This window comes from Borostomias antarcticus, assembly GCF_949987555.1.
Source record: "Borostomias antarcticus genome assembly, chromosome: 12".
Taxonomy (NCBI): domain Eukaryota; kingdom Metazoa; phylum Chordata; class Actinopteri; order Stomiiformes; family Stomiidae; genus Borostomias; species Borostomias antarcticus.
In genome coordinates, this window is record NC_140245.1 from 368,553 (window position 1) to 392,251 (window position 23,699).

Genomic DNA, 23,699 nt, shown 5'->3' on the forward strand with positions numbered 1-23,699 from the left:
GTGACCGGGCCAGTGGTCGGGGTGACCGGGGCAGTGATCGGGGTGACAGAGGCAGTGATCGGGGTGACCGGGGCAGTGCTCAGGGTGACCGGGGCAGTGACCGGGGTGACCGGGGCAGTGGTCGGGGTGACCGGGGCAGTGATCGGGGTGACCGGGCCAGTGATCGGGGTGACCGGGGCAGTGATCCAGCACTGTTTAGAACACAGCTCAATAAGCTGTCTGATTGGTGTAGCCTGGCCACGCCCAGTCATGCCCTGCTGAGTGAGCAGTCGTGGTGTCAGGGGGGGGGTGGGGGGGGGGGGGTGATATGGGACTACCCCCCCCCCCCCAGACGTCCTGCCTGGGTTGTTCACACGGAGGAGGCGGGTCCCGGGGGGGAGGGTCCGGGGGGAGGGTCCAGGGGGGAGGGTCCGGGGGGGAAGGGTCCGGGGGGAGGGTCCAGGGGGGAGGGTCCGGGGGGGAGGGTCCGGGGGGGAGGGTCTGGGGGGGAAGGGTCCGGGTTGTTCACACGGAGGAAGAGGGTCCCGGGGGGAGGGTCCCGGGGGGGAGGGTCCGGGTTGTTCACACGGAGGAAGAGGGTCCCGGGGGGAGGGTCCCGGGGGGGAGGGTCCCGGGGGGGAGGGTCCCGGGGGGGGGAGGGTCCGGGTTGTTCACACGGAGGAGGCGGGTCCCGGGGGGGAGGGTCCGGGTTGTTCACACGGAGGAAGAGGGTCCCGGGGGGAGGGTCCCGGGGGGGAGGGTCCGGGTTGTTCACACGGAGGAGGCGGGTCCCGGGGGGGAGGGTCCCGGGGGGGAGGGTCCGGGTTGTTCACACGGAGGAAGAGGGTCCCGGGGGGAGGGTCCCGGGGGGGAGGGTCCCGGGGGGGAGGGTCCCGGGGGGGGGAGGGTCCGGGTTGTTCACACGGAGGAGGCGGGTCCCGGGGGGGAGGGTCCCGGGGGGGAGGGTCCGGGTTGTTCACACGGAGGAAGAGGGTCCCGGGGGGAGGGTCCCGGGGGGGAGGGTCCCGGGGGGGAGGGTCCCGGGGGGGGGAGGGTCCGGGTTGTTCACACGGAGGAGGCGGGTCCCGGGGGGGAGGGTCCCGGGGGGAGGGTCCCGGGGGGGAGGGTCCGGGTTGTTCACACGGAGGAGGCGGGTCCCGGGGGGGAGGGTCCCGGGGGGGAGGGTCTGGGGGGGGAGGGTCCCGGGGGGGAGGGTCCGGGGGGGAAGGGTCCGGCTTGTTCACACGGAGGAGGCGGGTCCCGGGGGGGAGGGTCCCGGGGGGGAGGGTCCCGGGGGGGAGGGTCCGGCGCGCTCCAGGGCCATGATCTGGATCACGGTGCCGCGACGCCTGGCGGCGCTGAGGTGGGTCTGAGAGTGACACCGCCACAACCTCCTCCTCAGCTCCGACTGGACCTGGACGCACGGGACAGAGGGACAGGGACACGCACGGGACAGAAGACCACCAGGGACACGCACGGGACAGAGGGACAGGGACACGCACGGGACAGAGGGACAGGGACACGCACGGGACAGAGGGACAGGGACACGCACGGGACAGAATCAGAATCAGAACTCGTTTATTGCCGTGCAGTTTTTCAACATACTAGGAATTTGCTTTCAGTCGTGGTGCAGAACATTGAGACAACATTGGACAGCGTGCAGGACGAGACAGGACAGAGCAAAGACAGGACAGACAGACAGGACAGAGCAAAGACAGGACAGGGTAAAGACAGGACAGACAGACAGGACAGAGCAAAGACAGGACAGTGCAAAGACAGGACAGAGCAAAGACAGGACAGAGCAAAGACAGGACAGTGCAAAGACAGGACAGTGCAAAGACAGGACAGAGCAAAGACAGGAAAGAGCAAAGACAGGACAGAGCAAAGACAGGACAGAGCAAAGACAGGACAGTGCAAAGACAGGACAGTTTCAAGACAGGACAGTGCAAAGGGCCAAAAAGTATAAAAAGCTAGTGCAAATAAAAAGGATAAGATAAAGAAAAGAATACACAAAACAAGCAGGGACAAGCATGGACAAGCAGGGACAAGCAGGGACAAGCAGGGACAAGCAGGGACAAGAAGGGATAAGCATGGACAAGCAGGGACAAGCAGGGACAAGCAGGGACAAGCAGGGACAAGCAGGGACAAGCATGGGCCGAGTTCCAGACTCACCTAACCTACAGTATTTAATGAGCCACAACACAAATTCACAACAACCTATGAATGCTGCTGAATGACACTCACCTCTCCATTCATAAAACAGTAGAGCAGTGCCACCACAAAGCCCTGCAATGGGACAGATGACCATTTTTACTACAGGAAATGGTGGCAGTAACTGTCCTGTACCCCTTCAAAGCTGCTTATCATGGGGACAGTTATACGAGCCTTCAGAGACGAGCCGGCCGTTCAGGCCCAGCACCTCTCTTCACCTAAACATTAACTGTGTCTTTAATCTTCTTCAGCAGTCTGTGCTATCCAGGGGCCAGCTCTATGCAGGGCCCAGCTCTATGCAGGGGCCAGCTCTATGCAGGGGCCAGCTCTATCCAGGGCCCAGCTCTATGCAGGGGCCAGCTCTATCCAGGGCCCAGCTCTATGCAGGGGCTAGCTCTATCCAGGGGCCAGCTCTATCCAGGGGCCAGCTCTATGCAGGGGCCAGCTCTATGCAGGGGCCAGCTCTATGCAGGGGCCAGCTCTATGCAGGGCCCAGCTCTATCCAGGGGCCAGCTCTATCCAGGGGCCAGCTATATCCAGGGGCCAGCTCTATCCAGGGGCCAGCTATATCCAGGGGCCAGCTCTATCCAGGGGCCAGCTATATACAGGGTCCAGCTATATACAGGGCCCAGCTATAGGGTCCAGCTCTGGTCAGGGCCCAGCTATAGGGCCCAGCTATAGGGTCCAGCTCTGGTCAGGACCCAGCTATAGGGCCCAGCTCTGGTCAGGGCCCAGCTATAGGGTCCAGCTCTGGTCAGGGCCCAGCTATAGGGCCCAGCTATAGGGTCCAGCTCTGGTCAGGGCCCAGCTATAGGGTCCAGCTCTGGTCAGGGCCCATCCCTACCTGAAAGGATCCCAGGCCCAGCTCGATGTAGAGTCTGGCGGCCATGCCTGTGGTCTCGGGCAGGAAGGCGAACACCGTGTAGTGCATCCCAAACAGAGGGATGAGGAAGAGGGTGGACCTGGCCAGTCTCCTGGGGGACAGAGGGACGAGAGGAGGGATGAGGAAGAGGGTGGACCTGGCCAGTCTCCTGGGGGACAGAGGGACGAGAGGAGGGATGAGGAAGAGGGTGGACCTGGCCAGTCTCCTGGGGGACAGAGGGACGAGAGGAGGGATGAGGAAGAGGGTGGACCTGGCCAGTCTCCTGGGGGACAGAGGGACGAGAGGAGGGATGAGGAAGAGGGTGGACCTGGCCAGTCTCCTGGGGGACAGAGGGGAGAGAGGAGGGATGAGGAAGAGGGTGGACCTGGCCAGTCTCCTGGGGGACAGAGGGACGAGAGGAGGGATGAGGAAGAGGGTGGACCTGGCCAGTCTCCTGGGGGACAGAGGGACGAGAGGAGGGATGAGGAAGAGGGTGGACCTGGCCAGTCTCCTGGGGGACAGAGGGGAGAGAGGAGGGATGAGGAAGAGGGTGGACCTGGCCAGTCTCCTGGGGGACAGAGGGACGAGAGGAGGGATGAGGAAGAGGGTGGACCTGGCCAGTCTCCTGGGGGACAGAGGGACGAGAGGAGGGATGAGGAAGAGGGTGAACCTGGGGAAGACAGGAAGATAGGGGGCAGGGAGAGGAAGAAAGAGACGGAAAGATAGATGAAGGAAGAAGAGAGAAAGAGAGAGAGAGAGAGAGAGAGAGAGAGAGAGAGAGAGAGGTTCAGACTGATGATCTCAGGCACATCTCAACCTTTCCAAAGAGGGCAGTGTTTTATTAACCACGAGACTCCGAAGCGTTCTGTAACACAAGCCCATAACAGCGCCGTGTTCCTCTGACCAGACATCTCATCTGACACGACTGCGCCAGGCCGGCTGCAGCCTCCAGCACGCGCTCCAGAACTCCCACGCCCATAATTACATGTGACTCCTCTCAGAACCCATTACCCCCAGGCCAGGCCTCCCCAGGCTATTCTTAACGACAGATTTCTGCTAATTGCTTCTTCCTCAATCAGCACCCCAGCGTCTTGCCATGATTATACCCATGGCTGCGAGGCAGAGTGGATGTGATCTGATGTGCCTGTGTAGAGAGCTATTTTTGGGATCAAAGTTGGCCTCCTACAGTTTAACAGGTCGCAGAGAGAACAGTAATTCTTCCCCAAAGCCACGATGAGTTCCTGGGTATCGTCATGATGTCTATCGGCTTTGGTAAATGGTAAATGGACTGCACTTATATAGCGCTTTTCCACCTTAGCGGCACTCAAAGCGCTTTACAATGGCCTCTCATTCACACATTCACACACACATTCACACACCAATGGCGGTAGCTGCCATGCAAGGTGCTAACCTGCTCATTGGGAGCAATTTGTAGTTAGGTGTCTTGCTCAAGGACACTTCGACATGTGGACAGTCAGAGCTGGGATTCGAACCGCTGACCCTTCGATCAAACCTGCCTCACGCTAAGGAACCAGGAGATAGGCTCCTGCCCTATGGGCCACTAGGCTCCAGAACCATTGGTTCTCAAAAGGTTTACTTACTTACTTTACTTATCGGCTTTAGAAGAGACAAGTCCCGCGCTCCCGGTCAACTCATTCTGCGCACGCTTTGTCTGTAGGGAAGAACCTGATTTCTCCAAATAAAATGTGGCATATTTCAGTTCTCCAAAGTGCAACTGGGAAATTGTCTGGTTTTGATTACATTCCTCTGTGGTCACGCCTGGAAATGAGAGTGACCTGGATCCCCCAGAGGAAGATGAAAGGTGAGAAAAGATTTAATAAAACCAAAACTGTGGAACCACAGCCACTGTTACATTATCATACAATATTCAAGCCTTCGCTGTCTTTCTGTTTACTTTCAAGTGCTCCTAGTCCATGAATGGAAAGAAAGCTCAGCTATTTGATGAAATATTAAACACCGTTCGTGTTCGGAATCAGAACCTGTTAAATTGCCAGGTCGTGTTCTAGGAATTTGTTGGGGAATGGGGAAACAGCATGGTCCAAAAACCTTGCGTTAGTTTCAATCACGCTTCAATCATCTTTACTCAATCATTCATAAATCATGTTGTCATGTTTTCTCAACAAGAACTGAATGATTTGATACACAGCAAGCAGCATTTGAGAAGGAGGGTTAGGGTTACACCGTGTCCTAACTGCTTGCGACGCGAGCAACAGAACGCGTCATCGCATGCTTGCTGTCCTAACTGAAACCGTTAAATGTCCTGTTCTGTTACGTCATTTGTCTATATTCCCAACTGAAGACAGTTAAAGAAGGAACGCCTGTCAACGCGAGCGACAGGAGGAGAATAGGAACAGGGCGAGCGTCAAAAGGGCAGTTAAAACGTGGCGCCGCTTCGTGCTGCGTCGCTCGCGTCCAGTTAGAACATAACAATAGAAAACAACATAACAATAGAAAACAAAGCAATGGAACGCATTTTGTCGCCGACGCCCGCTCGCGTCGCGTGTAGTTAGGACACGGTGTTAGGGTTAGGACACGGTGTTAGGGTTAGGACACGGTGTTAGGGTTAGGACACGGTGTTAGGGTTAGGACACGGTGTTAGGGTTAGGACACGGTGTTAGGGTTAACCCAGTCAGTACATCCACAGCACCTCTAGGAGACTCACATGAAGGCCCCAGCCTCACTCCCTCCTATGACTGGAGACTGGAGCTTCTGGATCAGGATCCGGATCACGTTGATGAAGATGACGATGTTTACCTAGCAGAGCACATACGAGTGAGAACCAATGACCTTGAGGCGTGGTAAAGCCAACTGCTCTACATAGATAAACACGCCAGGCGTCTATGAATAAAACCTAGGAGCTGATGAGGCTGGAGCTTGGTTTCCTGTTTGTGATTCCTCACCAGTAACGAGGTTGTGATTGGTCCTTTGATTATCCACCAAACGCCAATGTTGTCGGTGTCGTCCCAGCAGCTAGAGAAGCAGTCGTTTAGTCATAAGAAAGGCTTTTGTCATCTGTGTTGATCATTCACTGCTAATATCCAACATGCAGCAGACATAGCTCTATAGATGTGGTTAGGGTTAGTATGTGATAGATGTGGTCAAGGTTAGTATGTGATAGATGTGGTCAGGGTTAGTATGTGATAGATGTGGTCAGGGTTAGTATGTGATAGATGTGGTCAGGGTTAGTATGTGATAGATGTGGTCAGGGATGTGGTCAGGGTTAGTATGTGATAGATGTGGTCAGGGTTAGTATGTGATAGATGTGGTCAGGGTTAGTATGTGATAGATGTGGTTAGGGTTAGTATGTGATAGATGTGGTCAGGGTTAGTATGTGATAGATGTGGTCAGGGATGTGGTCAGGGATGTGGTCAGGGTTAGTATGTGATAGATGTGGTTAGGGTTAGTATGTGATAGATGTGGTCAGGGATGTGGTTAGGGTTAGTATGTGATAGATGTGGTCAGGGTTAGTATGTGATAGATGTGGTCAGGGTTAGTATGTGATAGATGTGGTCAGGGATGTGGTTAGGGTTAGTATGTGATAGATGTGGTCAGGGATGTGGTTAGGGTTAGTATGTGATAGATGTGGTCAGGGTTAGTATGTGATAGATGTGGTCAGGGTTAGTATGTGATAGATGTGGTTAGGGTTAGTATGTGATAGATGTGGTCAGGGATGTGGTTAGGGTTAGTATGTGATAGATGTGGTCAGGGATGTGGTCAGGGTTAGTATGTGATAGATGTGGTCAGGGATGTGGTTAGGGTTAGTATGTGATAGATGTGGTCAGGGTTAGTATGTGATAGATGTGGTCAGGGATGTGGTCAGGGATGTGGTCAGGGATGTGGTCAGGGATGTGGTCAGGGTTAGTATGTGATAGATGTGGTCAGGGATGTGGTCAGGGATGTGGTCAGGGATGTGGTCAGGGATGTGGTCAGGGTTAGTATGTGATAGATGTGGTCAGGGTAGGGTGTGTGTGATAGATGTGCGACATAGAGTACTTAGCTAGAAGCAGACATGTATAGAAGTGTGTGTGTGTGTGTGTGTGTGTGTGTGTGTGTGTGTGAGTGTGTGTGTGTGTGTGTGTGTGTGTGTGTGTGTGTGTGTGTGTGAGTGAGTGTGTGTGTGTGTGTGTGTGTGTTGTGTAATGATGGTCTCATACCCGTGGTTATCATAGTAGTATCTGGCCAACACCCACACTACCAGCACTGCTGATGGGACACCTAGCATGAACAACCAAAGATTAACCGAGTCATCATGAATGTGCGTTTACCAGACCACAGATGAGACAGGTTACCAGACCACAGATGACACAGGTTACCAGACCACAGATGAGACAGTTTACCAGACCACAGATGAGACAGTTTACCAGACCACAGATGAGACAGTTAACCAGACCACAGATGAGACAGTTTACCAGACCACAGATGAGACAGGTTACCAGACCACAGATGAGACAGTTTACCAGACCACAGATGAGACAGGTTACCAGACCACAGATGAGACAGTTTACCAGACCACAGATGAGACAGGTTACCAGACCACAGATGAGACAGTTTACCAGACCACAACAGTAAGACAGGTTACCAGACCACAGATGAGACAGTTTACCAGACCACAACAGTAAGACAGGTTACCAGACCACAGATGAGACAGTTTACCAGACCACAGATGAGACAGTTTACCAGACCACAGATGAGACAGGTTACCAGACCACAACAGTAAGACAGGTTACCAGACCACAACAGTAAGACAGGTTACCAGACCACAACAGTAAGACAGGTTACCAGACCACAACAGTAAGACAGGTTACCAGACCACAGCCATAAGGCTTTTTTAAAACACACCCTAGAGGTTGTGTTTGTGTTCCCTGCATTCAAGACAACCCCCTCTTACTCATGATAACCAACCACTGTCCTGTGTCCACTCACCCCAGCCAATCAGGATGTACCACCAGAAGTACTTCCTCTGAGACACGAAGCTGAGCGCCAGCAGCGTTTGCAGGTACATTCCCTCCACCAACAGCCAGAAGTAGTTCGCTAGGATACTGAACTGGAAGAACGCCACCACAGACTTGCATGCTGCCTGTACAACACAACACAGAGAGACAGCAACACTTTAGAGAGGGCCCCAGACCAGAGAGACCCCAGACTAGAGAGACCCCAGACAAGAGAGACCCCACACTAGAGAGGGCCCAGAGAAGAGAGACCCAACACTAGAGAGGGCCCAGACCAGAGAGACCCCAGACTAGAGAGACCCCAGACAAGAGAGACCCCACACTAGAGAGGGCCCAGAGAAGAGAGACCCAACACTAGAGAGGCCCAAGACAAGAGAGACTCCACACTAGAGAGGGCCCAGAGAAGAGAGACCCCACACTAGAGAGGGTCCAGACTAGAGAGGGCCCAGAGAAGAGAGACCCCACACTAGAGAGGGTCCAGACTAGAGAGGCCCCAGACCAGAGAGACCCCAGACAAGAGAGACCCCAGACAAGAGAGACCCCAGACAAGAGAGGCCCCAGACTAGAGAGACCCCAGGCAAGAGAGGCCCCAGACTAGAGAGGGCCCAGAGAAGAGAGACCCCACACTAGAGAGGCCCCAGACTAGAGAGGGCCCAGAGAAGAGAGACCCCACACTAGAGAGACCCCACACTAGAGAGACCCCACACTAGAGAGACCCCAGACAAGAGAGACCCCACACTAGAGAGGGCCCAGAGAAGAGAGGCCCCAGACTGGAGAGACCCCACACTAGAGAGGCCCCAGACTAGAGAGACCCCACACTAGAGAAGGCCCCAGACTGGAGAGACCCCACACTAGAGAGGGCCCCAGATAAGAGACGCCCCAGACTAGAGAGGGCCCCAAACTGGAGAGACCCCACACTAGAGAGACCCCACACTAGAGAGGCCCTAGACAAGAGACGCCCCAGACAAGAGAGACCCCACACTAGAGAAGGCCCCACACTAGAGAGGCCCCACTCTCGAGAGGGCCCCAGACAGGTTCAGGGATGAGTATTACTGTATGTGTCATAGTTAAAGAAAGGCTTGGCTGAGCGAAGTAGTGCTGGCCAGTCTTAAAAGGAATCACTGTATTCTGATGCAAGTCCACAACACAGCCATGCAATACAGAGCAAAACATCAATAAATCAACATAATGTATGTAGCCATGGACCTATTTATTCACGAATTCCCTGTATATTTGTGAGATGCTTCATCTCTTGAAACAAGGTCTTATTAAGCTATTTTTAGTCAAGGGCGCTGGTAAACAGGTCAGTCTCTCTCGAGGTCGTCCTCCAGCTGTGTTTCCTCCATGCGGCTGGCTAGCTTGGCTCCTACGTCTCTCTTTACTACGTACATCCACGTACGTTAGCGTGAGACTGGCTAGCTTGGCTCCTACGTCTCTCTTTACTACGTACATCCACGTACGTTAGCGTGAGACTGGCTAGCTTGGCTCCTACGTCTCTCTTTACTACGTACATCCACGTACGTTAGCGTGAGACGCCCTCATGATCGAAGCCTGTGTGTCTCCCACAGCACCGGTTTGCTGGTGTCTCCTGGTGTCTCTGACCTGTGACCAGCCAGCCTCGTTCCCCTGGCTGATATCTCCTCACGCACCCTGGGTGACCCCCCATACAGAAGCTCGTAGGTGGACTCACAGTCAGTCTCTAGCTCGTAGGTAGACTCAGTCAGTCTCTAGCTTGTAGGTGGACTCAGTCAGTCTCTAGCTCGTAGGTGGACTCACAGTCAGTCTCTAGCTCGTAGGTAGACTCAGTCAGTCTCTAGCTCGTAGGTAGACTCAGTCAGTCTCTAGCTCGTAGGTAGACTCAGTCAGTCTCTAGCTCGTAGGTAGACTCAGTCAGTCTCTAGCTCGTAGGGAGACTCAGTCAGTCTCTAGCTCGTAGGTGGACTCAGTCAGTCTCTAGCTCGTAGGTGGACTCACAGTCAGTCTCTAGCTCGTAGGTGGACTCAGTCAGTCTCTAGCTCGTAGGTAGACTCAGTCAGTCTCTAGCTCGTAGGTAGACTCAGTCAGTCTCTAGCTCGTAGGTGGACTCAGTCAGTCTCTAGCTCGTAGGTAGACTCAGTCAGTCTCTAGCTCGTAGGTAGACTCAGTCAGTCTCTAGCTCGTAGGTAGACTCAGTCAGTCTCTAGCTCGTAGGGAGACTCAGTCAGTCTCTAGCTCGTAGGTAGACTCAGTCAGTCTCTAGCTCGTAGGTAGACTCAGTCAGTCTCTAGCTCGTAGGTGGACTCAGTCAGTCTCTTGTTGCTAACATGCTCATTCTGGTGGTAGCCATCCAGGGGCAGGTCAGTGCTCGATGTGGACAGGAAGAATAATTCCAAAAATAATTTGAATGCCAAAATGTATCATGAACCTCTGGAGCTAACTCCCTCTGCTTCTCTCTCTATTGCATTTGATGTTATTGTTTAGTTTAACAGGGACAGCGCATAATTAAGTGATATATAATATCACTTTACTCTGCATTCATACATTCATTATGTCATTATAAACACGCACGCACGCATGCACGCACGTGCGTGCACACACACACACACACACACACACACACACACACACACACACACACACACACACACAAATTGAGATTCCAAGAAAGACAGATAAGATTGAGGAACATGTCCTGGGCTGGGTTTGTCATCCTACAGACAGTATTGTGAATCCCTCTATGCTCTTTGTTATAAAATGACGCCTTATCTTTCAAAACAAATCAATATAAATCCCCCAGCGTCCTCTGCTCAAAGCGCACCGTACTCTCCAGCTCCTGAATCAGTATTTCAAATATAATTCATGTTTTCCCAAAGCGTCTTTTGTCCCACTGCAAGGAAGATTATTATATATATTATATAATTATATATATTATGGAATATGTAGAGGTGGGTCGTATGCCCACCTCCCTTGTTCTCTGTAAAGCGCATTGTGTTGCCTCTGGGTATGAAATGCGCTATACAAATAAAGCTTTGATTGATTGATTGATTGATTGATTGATTGATTGATATTCAAAGCCCTAAAACATGTTGTGTTAGAGAGGTGATGACTCAAAACATGTTAGCTTCCCATATCTAGATATTATTACGTGATGTTTCTTGCACCACCATCACACAAAAAAGCATAATTAACCTTTTCCCAAAGATCAGAAAAACTACAATTTGGCCAAGTCAGTCGTCTCCCTGGCGACCAGGTAAACTGACCATGACGTCCGTTTAGAGGTGGTGAGGAAGACGGCGCCTCACCGTGGACAGGAAGCAGTGGTCGAGAAAGACGGCGCCTCACCGTGGACAGGAAGCAGTGGTCGAGCGTCTCGTCGGAGAAGAGCACGGCGTCCTTGATGAACACACCGCTGGCCCTCAGGATGAAGGAGGAGAACAGGTTGATGTGGATGTAGTTTCTGGTGCAGTGGAACTTCCTGTAGGGGACCGAAGGAACAGGAAGTGGTCACACACACACACACACACACACACACACACACACACACACACACACACACACACACAACCTAACCCTGGCCTGGAGAGGTCAACACTATGGGCTGAACAGGGGTCTCCCAGGTACTGACCAACCCAACCCGTAACACCTAACACGCTCCAGAAACGTTGATGATGCCCGAGGCGCGGGTTCACCTGAAGACGACGAGCACGGCCGTGGCGCTGAGCAGGGAGACCAGGGAGGTGGCGTAGCCCACGGTGTACAGCTGCCGGAACGAGGAGAAGTAGCTGGTCTGGGACCAGCAGAGAGAGGAGGGACAAACACACACACACATCCTGAAGAATACTACAGTAGCTGGTCTGGGACCAGCAGAGAGAGGAGGGACAAACGCACACACACATCCTGAAGAATGCTACAGTAGCTGGTCTGGGACCAGCAGAGAGAGGAGGGACAAACGCACACACACATCCTGAAGAATACTACAGTAGCTGGTCTGGGACCAGCAGAAAGAGGAGGGACAAACGCACACACACATCCTGAAGAATACTACAGTAGCTGGTCTGGGACCAGCAGAGATATTACTATGTTATTACCGTGCTGTAATGTAAAGTGGTACTGTAATATCTGCTACACATGCAACTCCACAACTAGCAGAAACATCTTCCACCTCTGATTCGGGCTCGTGGTCGTCACGGAAGACGCAGGCGTCCTGGTAGGGGGGGGACAGCTCGGCCCAGCCGTGCTCAGTACAGGATCGGGACACATAGCCTGTGGTGTTAGAGGTCAGAGGTCAGAGTCAGAGGTGTGAACACGTGTTAGAGGGCATCTGATCTGCTAATTGTTTTATAAAACCTGTTGTACGGAGGTTTGGACTTGTTTGTTTTTGTTGTCGGCTACTCCCCTCGCAAAACACTTTACAAAAGAAATACTACTTAAAGGACAATGATAAAATAGATGTTTTAGAAGCTGCATTCTCAGTGCCCCGTCCGCCGCCATTACATGGATATACTTGGCTAGCGCTGGATTTTAAATTTCTTCTACAGGCCTCCGAATTACACCAAAGTTATCTCGGTGAGTGAATCGTCTTATAATATGCTGTAAATAAGGTCCAGGTTGTCAAAAACGAGCATTGTCCTTTAACATGGCACACTAATTATACAGACCATTCATTCAAAATTTCTAAGATTTTTCTCAGCCTTGATAATGTATAGAGTCTCCAATGTGAATAAACATCCCAAACTCAGTTAAAATGAAATTATATCCACTTCATACAGCACTGACACACACACACCATGCGGTCAGCCGATGAAATGTGATCTCTGCCTTTGACCCATCCATGCTGTCCTTCCTCCAGGAGCAGCCAGGAGCAGTGGGCAGCCTCGTCAGTGGCGCTGTCAGGCCAAAATGTGTCCGGGGGACAAAATGTGTCCGGGTGACGTAATTGAGCTGGTTTATACAATTCAGTTGACTAAAGTGAGTAAAATGGCTGTATTTCTCTGCTAGCTATCTTGTTATTGATCTCAAATATTGGACGTTTCGAATGTATTTGTAATAAAATATGAAAATAAATCCTCGGACTAGCACGTCTTATTTAGCTAGCTAGTTTGAATATAACTGAATTTAAATACTACACTTATAAAGATAAAATTAGCTTGTTTGTTCAATCATGTTTTAACTAAGATATCTCTGAGAAAAATATTTTTTACAAGGAAAGATTTATTTATAGTGAACAGCGACCGCAGGAGCTCCATTAGCAACTCGGGAATGCGAGGAATGCGATCGCGTCATGCGTTTCCACAGCAACGATAAGCAATTACGTCACCCGGACACATTTTGTCCCCCGGACACATTTTGGCCTGACAGCGCCCGGGGACCGAGTCCAGGTGCTCAGGTCAGGTCCTGGTCAGGGACCAGGTGCTCAGGTCAGGTCAGGTCAGGGACCAGGTGGTCAGGTCAGGTCAGGTCAGGGACCAGGTGCTCAGGTCAGGGACCAGGTGGTCAGGTCAGGTCAGGTCAGGTCAGGGACCAGGTGGTCAGGTCAGGTCAGGTCAGGGACCAGGTGGTCAGGTCAGGTCAGGTCAGGTCAGGTCAGGTCAGGGACCAGGTGCTCAGGTCAGGTCAGGTCAGGTCAGGGACCAGGTGGTCAGGTCAGGTCAGGTCCTGGTCAGGGACCAGGTGCTCAGGTCAGGTCCTGGTCAGGGACCAGGTGGTCAGGTCAGGGGTCAGGTCCTGGTCAGGGACCAGGGGCCGGTTGCACAAAACACCTTAAGTTAATATTTCCCTTAAGTTCTGACTTAAGGTTTCCTTGAAATAAAATCTGTTGCACAAACACCCTTAAGTATTCCCCTTATGGTTTCCTTAAGATGTCCCTCAAGTATTTAAGGTTTTCAACTTATCTCGGTCTAAGACTTAAGGAGTCCCTTAAAGTCCGTTAAGGTGTTGCACAAAAGACCTTAGCAAGCAAAATAAGGGAAAAAACGTAAGGGACCTCTACCCCAACCTTAGCTAAGGCACATGGCTGCGTTTATGAACATAAACGATGGAAATCGCGTCCCAAGAAGAGTGTTCCGCGACAGGGAGAACCCACTAGACGCTCTTAGTGAGGAACAACTGATATTTAATTACAGATTTGATCGACAGTCCATTTTTGACTTGTCCGACCGCCTGGGCTTGGACCACCCAACCTTCCGAAGCTATGCGCTTCCAGCCCCGTTGCAATTGATGATTGCGCTCCGATTTTATGCGACGGGATCTTTTCAGTCGGTCCTCGCAGACATTATTCATGACCACCGTTCTACTGTGTGCCGTGTGGTTCACCGGGTATCAAACGCCCTTACCGGTCTGCTGGATGAGGTGGTCAACTTCCCATCTAAACGGGAGGAGGATGCGGTAGCGGCTTCCCGAAAGTGTGCAGGGTGATAGACGGGACGCACATCAAGATTCAAGCACCCACCCAGTACGAGGAGCAATTTATTAATCGGAAAAATCAACACTCCATCAACTTTCTCTTCCTCAGACCAGTTCGGCTTTCTCTTTTTCTCCTCAGACATGTTCCCCAGCGTCTCAGGACGTCCCAGTGTAGTGTTGTGACAGATAGCCGGTCACGTGCAAGCAAACCAATGGTCACCATGGAAACTACAATTTTACTGCTGTAAAATCTCTTTCCTTGTATGAAAATCCTTAACGTTTCCCCTTAGCTAAGGAAACCATGTAAGGGATTCTGTGCAACACCCTTAAGTAATCCCCTTAACTAAGGGGAAATTAACCCTTAAGGGTCATACTTAAGGGGAAAACTTAAAATGTTTTGTGCAACCGGCCCCAGGTGGTCAGGTCAGGTCCTGGTCAGGGACCAGGTGGTCAGGTCAGGTCCTGGTCAGGTCAGGGACCAGGTGCTCAGGTCAGGTCCTGGTCAGGGACCAGGTGCTCAGGTCAGGTCCTGGTCAGGGACCAGGTGCTCAGGTCAGGTTCTGGTCAGGGACCAGGTGGTCAGGTCAGGTCCTGGTCAGGGACCGGGTGGTCAGGTCAGGTCCTGGTCAGGTCCTGGTCAGGGACCGGGTGGTCAGGTCAGGGGTCAGGTCCTGGTCAGGGACCAGGTGCTCAGGTCAGGTCCTGGTCAGGTCAGGTCCTGGTCAGGGACCGGGTGGTCAGGTCAGGGGTCAGGTCCTGGTCAGGGACCAGGTGCTCAGGTCAGGTTCTGGTCAGGGACCAGGTGCTCAGGTCAGGTCCTGGTCAGGGACCAGGTGCTCAGGTCAGGTCCTGGTCAGGGACCAGGTGCTCAGGTCAGGTCCTGGTCAGGGACCAGGTTCTCAGGTCAGGTTCTGGTCAGGGACCAGGTGCTCAGGTCAGGTTCTGGTCAGGGACCAGGTGGTCAGGTCAGGGGTCAGGTCCTGGTCAGGGACCAGGTGCTCAGGTCAGGTCCTGGTCAGGGACCAGGTGCTCAGGTCAGGTCAGGTCAGGTCAGGTCCAGGTCAGGTCAGGTCAGGTCAGGTCAGGTCAGGTCAGGGACCGGACTGAAGAACCTCTGTTCTTCTGCGTGTTTTTCCTATTGGGTTCTTAAGGAGGAAACCCTTGCGAACACGGGGAGAACATGCAAACTCCACACAGAAAGACCCGGGAGAACTTCTTGTTTTGTGGAGCCAGAACTGCCCCACCATGCTGCGCGGGAGTGTTTTGGGGTTCTCAGTGCCTTGCTCAAGGGCACGTCGGCTGTAGGCTGCTAAATCACAGCTCTGTCTGTCCGACTACAGGTGTTTCTAAGTCACATTCTCCAACCGCGACTCAGTGACTGTGAAATTAATGGAAAGTGGAAGAGCCGTCTTTCGCTGAGTTGTGAATATGTTCCTGCCTTCAGCCTGTTTGCGTGAAGGAGCCGGTTGTAGTTGTCTGGAGGTCAAAGCACCTCAAACCTCGATAAACGCAGCGCCTGAAACCTTAACGAGCGTCTGCACCTTGCTGGCGTGGCGCCAGCCTTGTGAGAGGGGGCGGGGCCAGTGTGGCGTGGGCGCCGGCTGTGTGAGAGGGGGCGGGGCCAGTGTGGCGTGGGCGCTGGACGTGTGAGAGGGGGCGGGGCCAGTGTGGCGTGGGCGCTGGATGTGTGAGAGGGGGCGGGGCCAGTGTGGCGAGGGGCGCCGGCCGTGTGAGAGGGGGCGGGGCCAGTGTGGCGTGGGCGCTGGACGTGTGAGAGGGGGCGGGGCCAGTGTGGCGTGGGCGCTGGATGTGTGAGAGGGGGCGGGGCCAGTGTGGCGTGGGTGCCGGCCGTGTGAGAGGGGGCGGGGCCAGTGTGGCGTGGGCGCCGGCCGTGTGAGAGGGGGTGGGGCCAGTGTGGCGTGGGCGCCGGCTGTGTGAGAGGGGGCGGGGCCAGTGGGCGCAGGCTGTGTGAGAGGGGGCGGGGCCAGTTTGGCGTGGGCGCCGGATGTGTGAGAGGGGGCGGGGCCAGCTTGGTGTGGGCCGGATTAGTGACCCTTGGAGGGGAAGCACACGGTTATCACCACCTCCTCCTGGTCCAGCATGGCCGTCCACACACACATGCGCGCGCACACACACACGCTCACACACGCAAACACACATACACTGTGCGGTTTACTGCGCGTTCAGGGGAGCTCTGTCGTCTAAGAGCGTTGGGATTGGCTGTTGCCGAGAAGGGGGCTTAGGGGCAGGAACACACCGAGCAGGGTCCTCAGGTCTTTCTCACCTGGATTTCGGGGGAGGCGGTTGAAATGAGGAATTGGTGCGTTGGTTGCTATTCGTGTTCCCCCCTTGATTGTTTCCCCCCAATTGATCCCTGATGTGACTGTAATTGTGTTCCTTGTGTTTCTTGTGTTTTCCCAGTTCGAAATCTGCTTGTTTTCTAATTAAAGTAAAGAATTGGGAACTCGAATCTCGACGCCTCTTTCCAGCCCCCGTGTAAGGGACAAATTACACGACAATTTCGAACAATCCGGTGCGGCGGCAGACTTGCTGACCGGCGAGGTGAAAGAAAGGAGGACTCGACCCAGTTGTGGAGAACTGTTTGAGTAGGAAAGAAAATGAACCCATCGCACGTTTGGGAAGGGACTGTGATGTTAGGTTTCGGACAATGTTAAGCAGGAAAATACTATAAACCCACCGCATGTCTGGGGAGGCTTGTGCTAACGTTAGGACCCTGAACACTGTGTAGTCGGTTTAGCATGCCCGGAGCCAGCTGGCTAACGAAGCTAGGTGCTAAGGCTAACGTGAGCCTAGCGTGTTAGCGTGCTAGCTGCAGCTAAAGAGTAAAGAGACTCGCCGAACTACAGACAAGGAAGAGGCAGCCGCTGCGAGGCCCGCTGTCGCCCCCTGCTGGTGGGGAGAGCAACACTCAGCAGGAGAGAGGACATTCCTTCACAGGAGACAGTTGCTGCTGCCCCATGCTGCCTGGGAGAGGCGTCAGCAACTGGTGGGGAGGGCAACATTAAGCAGGAGAAAGGACATTCCTTCGCAGAGACTATCGCTCAGGACTTTGTGTTACCGTTTGAACGATTATCAATTATTAATTAATTATCATTATTATTACTCATTTGGTAATTAGTTAATTGATTGATAAGCCACTTCTGGACAGTAAAAGAGACATTCGGAAAGGGGCCTCAGTAACACCAGCATCCGTCACTACTCTCCTCATCAGCGATCTGAACTATTGATCAAACAGTTACCGGTTATTGTCTGTCAATTACTAATTGTGAACTGCCAGTTGTTGGTTTTCATCTTGGTCATCTCTGGCGCTCTGATCCTTAATGATTGAGCATTAGTGGTTGCTAAATGTCATTTGGTAATTGACTGGTATCCTTGAAAACCTAATTGTCTGCTAACCCTGAACTCTAACCTCATCCCCCGAGTATGGCAGGAGAGCAGAAGAAGGAGCTGGAGACGGCGATCAAGGCATTTGAGAAAAAAGCTAAACTCGCCCGCATGAAGGTAGACGCCGCGGCCGGGGAGGAGGAAATCAAGGGTGCATGGACGGCGTTCTCCGCTGAGGGGGAGCGGGTTTTCTCCGCGATTGAGGACTATGCGGAGAGCACGGACAGCGCGCAGAGCGGGACCGAAGCAGAAGAGGCGGAACGGAAGCGCCGGGTCAGGACCGATGAAGTGAACCAAGTGGTCTGGTCCCACCTCTGGTCAGTGTACGCGGGGCCCGCACTCACCTCCGCAGTCAGGGCGGCGAAGAGGGCCTGCACGGACGCAGGGAAAGGGGACCTGTCGTGGACGACCTTCGCCTCCGCCAGGGCGCAAAATGAGGCCCTGGGGGCTCTGAACGCGAAGGCCGAAGGTCTGCTAGCCGCCTGGGAAAAGTGGATCCCGAGGGCCGAGAGAGGCGACATGGCGCAGCAAATACGGGAGCTCCAGGGCAACGCGGCCGACCTCTGGACGAGACAGCTAGGCGAGCTCGGCAGGAACGAAGCCGTGATCGCCGAGGTCGAAAGGAAGGCCGTGGAGGACAGAAGAAGGGCCGCCAAGGACAGCGCTGAGGCCGCCTCGGCCGAGAGGAAAGCTGCGGAAGCTAGACTGAAGGCCGCCGAGGATAGCGCTGCGGCAGAAAGGAGGACCGCTGAGGCGGAGGAGAGAAACACTGAAACGAGACAGAAGGCTGCCATACTCCAGCTGATGACGGCTGAGGCAGCCGAGGTAGAGCGCGTCAGGGTGGCCGAGGCCCAGCGAAAGGCGTGGGAGGAGACGCGGAGCGCTGCGCCGGTCGGCTCGGAAGGAGGAGACGCGCATGAAAGAGTCACACCGAGAGTGCGCCTCCAACCCCTGCAGCTGCCGAGGTTCGGCGGGTGCAGGAGAGACTTCCACCGGTGGCGGAAAGACTGGGAGAGCCTCCAGCGCCAAGGGGATCCGTACGGGTCACCTGAGGTTAAAAAGTTTCAGCTCCTGGGCAGCGTGGAGCGGAAGGTTCTTGACGAACTCAGGCTCTCAAGTTACAACTCCGCCGAGGAAATGCTCAGGGTCCTCGAGAACCGGTTCGGAGACAAGGCCGCGATCGCGATTCAAATAATCGAGGAGCTGGAAAAAATCCCGGCGGCGAGATGGAGTCAGCCCAGGAAAACTATCGACCTCATCCAAACTGTGGAGAAGGCTCTGGTCGACCTGAAAGACCTCGGGAGCACCGACGCCATTAAGAACCCGCTCGCAGTCAGAACCATAGAGAGCAAACTACCGTCTCGCTTACAGGAGAGCTGGCTTGCCTTCAGGCTTAAGGGCGCAAACGGCGTCACTCCGGAACGCCATTTCGACGCCCTCCTGGGGTTCCTGAAGGAGCAGGAGGCGATCCTCGAAGGGCTGGAGCTTCTGGGGAAGTCGGAGGCACCTGAGAGGACGAACAGGTGGGAGAAGAAAGCGCTCACGAGATCCACGGGAGCGGTCCCCGAGGAAGAGGCAAGCGGCGAGAGCGAGGACGAGGGTCATGGAGACGAGTCGGAAGAGCGGGGAGCGTACTCGAGGGCCGCGGGCGCACGCCCGGAGGGAGACGCATGCGGCGTGTGCGGAGGCAGGGATCACGAGGGGAAGGTATATTTCTGCGGGACGTTCAGGAGCCTCGGCCCGGTCGAAAGGAAGAAAACAGCGAAGAGGATCAACGCCTGCCGGAGGTGCCTGGACTCTCACGGCGAAAGTGGGAGGTGCTCCAACAGGTTCATCTGCAAGAGGATACGCTGCCGGGAAGGCGAGGTCCCGGAGCACCACCACCTGTTGTGCCCTTATGAGGGAGAGGAGAAGGGTGGCGGAGAGCAGCGGGGAAGGCAGAAGGAGGGAAGAGGCGGTCCCCCGGGGGCAGGGGGGGTGCCCGAGCAGCTGGAGAAGGCCCTTACCCAAACCGAACCCAAGGCAGTAGCTGCAATGAGGAAGGCGTGGAGGGAAGCACGCACACTCAGGGCGGGGGCGCGTGCGGATGTAGGAGGAGAGGATCTCTCGGGAGGAAGCGGCCCCGGAGTGCACCCGGTGCTCATGATGATCATGAAAGTCACCGTCGGTGGGGGACAGACGGTCGGGGCCCTGATGGATCTGGCGTCCGACACCAACTACATCACCCACCAAGCCGCCAACAGACTCCGCCTGAGGGGAGAGAAAGTCACGCTGATCGTGCACGGGGTCGGACCGATGGAGGCGAGGGTCAAGACCAGGAAGTACCAACTCAAGATCAGGGTGCGGACCCCAGAGCGCTCCTGGACGCTCCACGAGTTGACTTGCTACGGCCTGGAAACAATCGCCCGCGCGGACCAACCCGTCGACCCGGGGCGGCTCCAGATACTCTTCCCAGGGGTCAAGAGGGAGGAGTTGGTCCGCCCGGACAAGATCGAACTCCTAATCAGCCTCCGGGAAGGTCGGCTCGCCCCGTGGCAGATGAAGAGAGTGGGTGACTTGGTCCTGTGGGACGGCCCGCTGGGGAAAGTCGTAGGGGGGACGCACCCTGGCCTGCTCGAGGACGTCGAGGTGACTGCCCACCGGTCCAACACGCACTTTGCGCGCTCGTTGAGGACGGCGGCTGAGAGGGTCGAGGAGATCCTAGAAGAGGAGGAGCCTGAAAGGACGGCCAGGACCGCGGCCACGAGCGGCGTGGAGTTCTTGGAGTGGTTGAGGTGGGACAGTATCGGCGCCGCCTGCGTGCCCAAGTGCGGGGGGTGCCGGTGCGGGACGTGCCAGCCGGGCGGTAAAGAGATGTCGCTGGTGGAGGAAAAAGAGCTGGAGGAGATCAAGAAGGGCCTATCCTACGTGGAGGCGGATGGACACAGCGACTCCCCCCACTGGGATGCGGCGTACCCCTGGGTAGAAGATCCGGTCTCGCTTCCGGACAACAGGAAGGTAGTGGAAGCGACGTTCCGAAGGACCGAGAAGCGGCTCGCAAGGGAGGCGCGGTGGAAAGCGGCCTACACGGAGCAGGTCCGCGACTTCCTGGAAAGAGGAGCAGCCGTCGAGCTGACGAAGGACGCCATTGACGCCTGGAAGGGGCCCGTCTGGTACGTGAGTCATCTGGTCGCGCTCAACCCCCACTCGCTCACCACGCCGGTGCGCCTCGTCTGGAATAGCAGCCAGGAGTTCAGGGGAGTGAGCCTGAACAGCCTGCTATTGAAGGGGCCGGACGTCCTGAACCCGATCCGAGCGGTGCTGCTCAGGTTCAGAACCGGGGTGCACGCGGCCGTGGGAGACATCCGCAAGATGTACAACTCGGTGTGGCTGAAGGAGCGAGAAGTCCACCTCCACCGCTTCCTCTGGAGAGACTCGCCGGAGGAGGACATCCGAGTTTTCGCCGTCACCCGAGTGAACATCGGCGACAGGCCGGCGGGGTGCATCGCGCAACTGGCTTTGAGGGAGACGGCCAACCTGCCGAAGTTCCGTGACATGGCCAAGGAGAGGAGGGTCATCGAGGAAGACTGCTACGTGGACGACGTTCTCACGTCCCACAACGATCTAGAGGAGCTTGACAAGATCACAGCAGGGGTAGAGAAGATACTCAGTGCGGGAGGCTTCTCGCTCAAGCCATGGGTCCGCTCCGGTCAAAGTGGGAGGCGTGGGAGCGTCCCGAACGGGCAGGGCGGCAAGAGCCTTGAACCGGCGGCCGAGACCCTCGTGCTGCCAAATCAGCTCGGAGAAGAAGACAACAAGGCCCTCGGCCTCGGGTACCACGTGAGCAGCGACCAGCTCTTCCTGAGGGCCCCGATCAACTTCTCCGGGAGGAAGCAGAAGCTGAGGCTGGAGGCCAACCTCTCAGAGGCGGAGGTCAAAGCAAGGACGCCGGACCCCTTGTCGAGGCGTGAGCTCCTGAGCCAAGTCGCAGGACTCTACGACCCTCTCGGTCTGGTGACCCCCGTCAAGGAAAAGGGAGCCATCCTGGTGAGAAGGGCGTTCCAGGAGTCCGGAAGGAAGGAAGCCAGGCAGGGCTCGTGGGACAACCCCCTCTCCCAGAATCTCCGGGGCGAGGCCATCCTGCTGTTCGAGGAGTACGCGCGACTGAGCCGCGTCAGTTTCCCGAGGGGCCTGACCCCATCCGGATGGAAAGGGAAACCGTGGGGAGTGACGTTTTCGGATGGGAGCGACGACGCTTTCGGAGCCGTCCTCTACCTGAGGTGGGAGACGTCCACCGGGGTGGTCACGCGCCTAGTCGAGGCAAAGGCCAAACTGACGCCCCTGGACCAGACAGGCGACGTGGTCAAGTCTGAAATCTGCGGAGCGGTCTTCGCCTCCAGACTGAAGAAGTACTGGGAGAAGCAGAGCCGGCTGGAGGTCGAGAGATGGGTCCACTTCGTGGACAGCCAGACCATCCTGGGAGCCATCCAGAGGGAGAGCTACGGGTACCAGACGTTCTTCGCGAACAGGGTCGGTGAGATCCAGAGGGCCGGGCCCGTAGCTGACTGGAGGTGGATCCCTGGAGAACTGAACGTCGCCGACCTCGTCACCCGAGGGTGCTCCCCGGAAGACCTGGGGGAGCACTCCGTCTGGCAGAAGGGGCCCAAGTTCTTGGAGGGGCCGGTGGATGAGTGGCCCATGAAATCCGCGGGGGAGGTGGCGGCCGAAGCAAGGGAGGCCGTGAGCAAGCTCCAGAGAAAGGCCTTCACAGCGGTCCTCACTCGCGCCCAGGCGCGGAAGGCGCTAAGTCCCGGGGCCGCGGCAGGAAGAGAGGGTGAGGCCCCTAGCTCCCACGAAGAAAAGAGAGAGACGACCGCCTCAGGAGAAAGGGGCGAGGAGGGGCTGTGGGGCGCGAGTATAGTTGAACTGATCAAGCCGGAGAAGTTCAGCACCCTGCGTGGGCTGTGTGGGGCGCTCGGTTGGCTCAGGCGAGTCGTGAGGAGGTGGTTGGATCGCAGAGGAGCCGCAAAGAGAGAAAAGTGGGAGGCCAAGCTCGAGAGGAAGCCTAAGGAGGCGCCCGCGCTGAGCGCGTGGGAGCTGAGAGCCGCGTTCCAGGAGTTGTGTCTGGCGGCCCAAAAAGGAGTCGTCTTCCCCGAATCCACGCTGAGTCGGCTGGTGGTGGCCAAGGACGCCGGGACTGGACTGCTAAGGTGCTATGGAAGGGTCCGAGGCGTGGGAGCGGGCGAAGTAGGAGTGCCGCTGATCCCCTACGGAGCATGGGTCAGCACCCTGTTGGCCCGCGAGGCTCACAGAGCAAATCACGAGGGCACGGCCGGGACCCTTCTGCGGATGAGAGGGAAGGCCTGGGTGGTGCAAGGTCAGCGGGCTGCGTGGAAAGTTGCCGACTCCTGCGTCCCCTGTCGAAAGACCAGGGCGAAGGCGTGCAAGCAGGTCATGAGTAGTCTCCCCCTTGAACGGACCGAGCCAGCCGCTCCTTTCGCGTTCACCTCCGTGGACCTCTTTGGCCCGTACACTGTCAAGGACGTGGTGAAGAGGAGGTCCGGAATGAAAGTGTGGGGCGTGGTGTTCGCTTGCATGGCCTCACGAGCAATGCACGCGGATATGGTGGAGAGCCTGTCCACAGAGAGTTTCCTGGGCTGCTACCAGAGGTTCACCGCGCTCCGTGGGCACCCCAAGAAGATCTGGTCGGACCAGGGGACGAACTTCATAGGGGCCCGGCCGGTCTTGAAGGAGATCTACGGATTCCTGGGAGGGATAAATAAGGACAGGGTGACGGCCGAAGCCGCTGAGCACGGAACCGAGTGGGCCTGGGCGCTCCATCCGCCCGACTCTCCCCATCGAAATGGCGCGGCTGAGGCGGCAGTCCGGGTGATTAAGCGGGCGCTGGGCAG

General features: G+C 55.7%; 1 protein-coding gene across 1 annotated transcript in view; it reads right to left on the reverse strand.

Annotated features, from left to right (window-relative positions):
• Positions 1-349: 349 nt before the first annotated feature.
• LOC311316300 (vasoactive intestinal polypeptide receptor 1-like) overlaps positions 350-23,699 on the reverse strand; it is a gene marked incomplete at both ends in the record, with an annotated part of 35,255 nt that continues 11,905 nt past the window's right edge. The window contains 12 exons of the mRNA XM_084447142.1: positions 350-480; positions 698-1,214; positions 1,316-1,393; positions 2,224-2,265; positions 3,035-3,164; positions 5,736-5,827; positions 5,974-6,043; positions 7,228-7,288; positions 7,997-8,150; positions 11,344-11,476; positions 11,691-11,788; positions 12,164-12,264. Of these exons, the coding sequence (XP_084303268.1) occupies positions 350-480; positions 698-1,214; positions 1,316-1,393; positions 2,224-2,265; positions 3,035-3,164; positions 5,736-5,827; positions 5,974-6,043; positions 7,228-7,288; positions 7,997-8,150; positions 11,344-11,476; positions 11,691-11,788; positions 12,164-12,264 (1,607 nt within the window). The remainder of the gene's footprint in view (positions 481-697; positions 1,215-1,315; positions 1,394-2,223; positions 2,266-3,034; positions 3,165-5,735; positions 5,828-5,973; positions 6,044-7,227; positions 7,289-7,996; positions 8,151-11,343; positions 11,477-11,690; positions 11,789-12,163; positions 12,265-23,699) is intronic.